At 38.2% G+C, this 5,307-nt stretch overlaps 1 protein-coding gene across 1 annotated transcript; it reads right to left on the reverse strand.

The window, feature by feature from the left end:
- Positions 1-526: 526 nt before the first annotated feature.
- LOC102214596 (dispanin subfamily A member 2b-like) lies at positions 527-3,710 on the reverse strand. The gene is made up of 3 exons (XM_005731403.1): positions 3,525-3,710; positions 2,472-2,701; positions 527-1,936 (listed from the first exon to the last, which is right to left on the reverse strand). The coding sequence occupies exons 1-3, from the start codon at positions 3,604-3,606 to the stop codon at positions 1,802-1,804; spliced, it is 447 nt and encodes a 148-aa protein (XP_005731460.1). The 5' UTR covers positions 3,607-3,710; the 3' UTR covers positions 527-1,801.
- Positions 3,711-5,307: the final 1,597 nt, after the last annotated feature.

Below are 5,307 nucleotides of genomic sequence, written 5' to 3' on the forward strand. Positions count from 1 at the left end.
GTGGGGGAACTTGCACAATCGGTGGCTGACTAAATACTTTTTTGCCCCACTGTATATTAGACTTAATAGTTAATATATACAGTAATAGACTTCTATACATTTTACATCAGATTAAAACTTTGGGTGTAATATTCAGATAATACTCCTCCACATACTCCTCCGACAAGCTAAGGTTATGAGCTGAGTTACGCCATGTCGCAAGTTTTGTGAGGTGCTTTTGTGATATTTAATAGATCGGATTACAGTTCTTTATTTCCCTCCGATATACGATGTAGTAATTTAGGTCAGTATCGATACTGATACCGATACGCAATATCGGATCGGTCCATCCCTAGTTTAGGGTATATAATGTACCTCTTACCATAAATAGCCAAATCTAATCTCATAATAAAACTTTTTTTAACTTAAGAAATTGATTTGATAAAGGTTCATTGTGTCATAATATTTATACAGACCAAATGCTGACATCCCCTGGCCATCCGTTACTATTAAATCTAAGTGGAGGGAAGAACGTAAGCAAGCAAGAAATTTATTAATATATCACAATTCCCAGCTAAAAACAAAGTGATGTACATTTGATATGCCAAAAACGATACAATGAATAAAGATAAGCAAGAAGTCACATGTAAAATGATGGTTAGAATTAATTTTAAAATAATAAAATCAGCACAAATAGCAAAAATAAAATAGTATAAAATGATAATTAGAACTGCATTCAAGACAATAAAATCAGCACATTAGATTACACTAAAACAACAAAATCAGGGTGATACTGTGTCATACGCCAACAAGTAAAAATTGGTTTTAAGACGTGTTTTAAAAGAGCACAATGAAGGGGCCTCTCTAATGTGCTGTGGCAGATTGCTCCAGAGATTAGGAGACCCAGGGGGTGATTAAGGACGAAGAAGCTCAGAGAGGCAAGGTGGGGCAAGACTGTTTAAAAGTAGTGCAACAGGCTTTGAACCACCTGCAGATGAGAGAGAAGAAACTAACTCCAAAATACAGTGCATTAGAGTAATCTAAACGAGATGAAATAAAAGCATGGATTACTGTTTCAAAATCCGGCCTGGATAAAGCGCCTTAAATGATAAAAACTGTACTTGACAGTAGCCCTAATTTGAGGTTTCAATTTAAAATTACTGTCCATCTTAAAACCCAGGTTAGTAACAACAGGTTTAAAATACTCTGCCAGGGGTCCCAAATCAATAGTGGTCCGATAGAACCAAACATAGTCAAATCTATAAGAGTGGTGACTTAGTGCTATGGAGGTTTTTAAAACCTTTTTGGGACACATCTAAGATACCATTCTCATTTTAAAAAAATCCATCAATAGGGAATAAACAATTTTCTCTAAGATTTGGAGACAGGATCACTTGGAGAACCACTGGTGGCCGACCACATTTACATGATCTGCGCAACTTTGTTTATTATATTCATTGTTTTCATGAATGGCCAAATGGTCTGTTGCAATGAATTATGGGATGCCTTTTTCCCCTCCCTTTTTTATAAAGGATGCTCCAGTGCTAACGGAAGCAACAAAGGAAGCACCGAAGCACCTTTCCTTAGTATTTGGATAATCGGAGCAGCTTTTATAATGACTGCCACAGTTCCTAACTGAGAGACTAAGCAAAATGAACTATTAGAACACATCCCTATTTCTGAAATTAAACAATGGGTCTGAAGCTGTGTTTTTCTTTACAGAATTTGAGGCTTAATAACAAGTCAAAGAAGCAACTAACTTAATCTCGGTATAAATGATAATAGTACGGTTCTCTGTGAGCATAATCAGATAGATTTGCAGTCACAGAACCTTAATTAAGATTAAAATCACAAATCCAATGACAAACAGGACGGTGGCGGTGATGTTAAGCTCACGGGCAGTGAGCCCATGCCGTCGTGCACCCTCCAGATCTCCAGCCACCTTCCGGTCTCTGGCCTAGAAGGACATAAACACATAGACTGTAATAGTGTAATCATCTTTATCCCAATGTAAATTCAAACTGAAAATGTTAAGCATAGCCTAAGTTTCATTTTCTGGAAAAGTTACGCTTCCTGTTTTTAGTAAACACAAGCAATTATAATAATAATCCCAGTTGCCCGTTTTTTGTTTTTTTGTGCCCATATAATTTCCTTGTTACTATCAGTGTAGGAAATAATGTAAACTGTATAACATATTTAAGATATTTCTTTCATCAAGTCATTTATCTCTATTTTTATCTATATTGTGCTGTGTACATTGTTGTGCTTCAGCCCAAACTGTTCTTATGACTCTTGCAATGGTCTTAGTTAGGACTGAGTTTTCCTTGGAAGGTATTAGAACACACTTTTCCATTGATTTAGTCAGTTTTTTGCACTTCAGTTTTGGTGTTTGTTGTGTTAGATGCCATGATCATGTAGCTTGATTTATATGGTAAATCGATGTATATTAAGATATGGTAGGCAGGCAGGTATATATTCACATACAAACACACCTTGATAGAATAAATGAGAGCTGCAAGTCCAAGACAACAACAAGGGTGTGAGTAGAGAAAGCAGAGGAGGGACCAGATAAAATGGTCCTTTGGAGGCTCAGTGACGATGTTCACACTTGTGTGCTGAACCAATACAGATCCCCCAGGCTGTCCAGAGGGCCCATCATAGGTCCTCGCCTGCATTGGAACATAAGCTGGAGGTTTCATTGCTCTCACTGCTCTGAGCTCAGCTGCAGTTTGGAGAGAGGAAAGATGTTGAAAAGAGTTACTGACATTGATCATTTCATTTTTGAAGTCTTTGGGCAGTGACGGACTTAAAGCAGTTTTCTGTTAGAAACTGAACAGTAACAGCTGTGTCTTTGGGGTCCAGGGGTCCAACTTTCCAAATGTCCTCTCACCTGATTTTTTTTTTAAATCTTTGAATTGCGAAATCTGAATTCAATGAATAAATTGATAAATATAAATAAATAATGTAAATGATATGAATATGAAACATGCTTTGGGACAGAACACACGATTTTCTGAGGATTCTGCACTCACAGTCGGTGATACAAACTAAGTTAGCATGCAGTGACATCAAAAATTTGCTTACGCACAGTGATAAAATCTCTCTTCTGCTTTTTACATGAAGCCATTCTGCAGGGGGGGTAGGTCTCCCCTGCAGAATGGTCTGACTTAGTGGATGAATCTGCTGAGTGTCAGTGGGCTTGAGCACATAAACATCACCTATCGCCCTTCCCCCAATTCTGAAGCCTACATTTACTATCTTGATTGCTTTTCTGTAAGTGAGCACAGAACAAATGCAGATTACTTCTTCTGAAAACTGTACTATCCTCACCAATACTGCACTACCAATTACACCAATTACAACCAAAGACAAACAAAGAAGATTCTTATGTCACAACTTCAATATATGGCAGAGAAACGTCAAGAAACAGTCTTTCACAAGATTCCTCCATTGTGCAACAGCCTCATCGTGAAAACAGACAGCATTGCTACACACACACAGCTACACAGACACAAAATGAAATGGAAATTAAAAAGTTTTCCTACTTTGAAGTTCATCGTGCCTCTCCTCAGACTCTACCAAAACAACTGAATCTTCAGTTCCAGTATCACGAAACATGTTGGTCATTGCCCTCAGCTGTCTGTAATTATGTGAGGTCCGTACTCAAATTCCATTAACAGCCAAGTTCCCAGTATAGAGGAGTTGAAAGCAGACGTTGGTGGTTAGTTTCACATTTGTGCTGTGCTGTGCTTGGTTCAGCTATTTGCGTCATTCACATAATCAAAAGAAGGAAGTTTGATAAAAATAAATATTGAACGCTTTACCAATTTTCTAAGTAAATATATTTTGAACGGTGGTATTGACATCAAATTCTCACCAGATGTAGGCAACTATCCAGCCAGTAGATGTCCATAAGTTTTATGTTATAATGAAAAACAGTATAGTGAAAAAATCTGAGCCTATGAGAAACTGGAGATGCAAAAAAGGCAAGCAAAAGCAAGCCACTGGAGGTCAGGACACAGAGGAGTGAAAAGAAATATCAGAACAGTTTAAGAACTTTTAAGCTTTGCTGAACAAGATTTAGACAAATCTGTGAAATACTCTGAGAATATAATCTGGTCAGATGAGACCAGATGAGATGTGTTGTGGAACTTTTCCATTTAATAAGGCCTGCAGACAAGCGGTGAGCGGTAGCTAACATAGCGGTAGCTAGCAGCTCGGATCTCAGCTGACCCTTCTCACCCTGGACACAGTCTGTTTGACCTGCTCCCCTCAGGCAGGAGGCTCCGGTCCATTCGCACCAGAACCTCTCGCCATAAGAACAGTTTCTTCCCCTCTGCTGTTGGACACATGAACAATAACCGTATGACTGTTCCCACCACTAACACATGACCCTACGCTGTGTTCACTGCATCATTCCATGTTTGGCACTGATCACCACCTGCACTCATGTATATATCATGTATATATCTATCCACTTAGCACTTTTAATTCTTATTCTTATTTTTATATTTTTATGACAGTATGTTTGCACTGAAGCACCGCAGCAATTTCCTAATGTTGTAAACCTGCTCAACATTTGGCAATAAAACCCTTTCTGATTCTGATTCTGATTCTGACATTCTTTAATCAAAACAAGAACAGGTGAGGGAATGCATCATTGCAGGGCAGACGATCAGCAGAGTCCCGCCTGGAGCCTAGTATGGCTCTCTGTTACATACCACTTACAGGAACAAAAAGCAGTACACAGCTGTTTCACACCTTTGGTTTTTCCCCCTAAAGAAAGTTTCACACTCCCTTACAGTGGAGAAAGAGACAAAAGACCTCGTAACCAGTTTCCCTCATTCTCCTTCTTATCTCGTCCCACAAGAGATGCTCAAGGGTCTCATCTTCATCACAATTTACCAGAAGACGCCCGAGAGATGAGCCACACCACATCCCTAATATTCTCAATGATAAGCAATGATCTTATCTTGAATATTTTTAACTATCAATAAATTTTCTCCCATTTCTGCATGTCTATATTGAATTATACCTTCATTTTTAATATCATTAATTACTACTGTGGAGGAGTTGTCACCGCTATTGGATACTTTGCTGGAACACAGTAAAGCTGTGGGTTTTGGGAATGACCCATAATGTTTTATCTAGGGGTCTGGATTTATGCATGAAGTGCACTGCCATGTAAATAATTTGCATTTACTGAACATGTACTGACTGAGTACCACTGTTCAAAAGATGAATGAAGAAAAAAACTGATTTTTGCCCTTTTTTTTAAAATTAAAACCACTATATAGAACATAACATCAGTAACAATGTAGAATCCAT

Source organism: Pundamilia nyererei, unplaced genomic scaffold, assembly GCF_000239375.1.
Source record: "Pundamilia nyererei isolate P.nyererei 1_Seehausen unplaced genomic scaffold, PunNye1.0 scaffold00043, whole genome shotgun sequence".
Classification (NCBI taxonomy): domain Eukaryota; kingdom Metazoa; phylum Chordata; class Actinopteri; order Cichliformes; family Cichlidae; genus Pundamilia; species Pundamilia nyererei.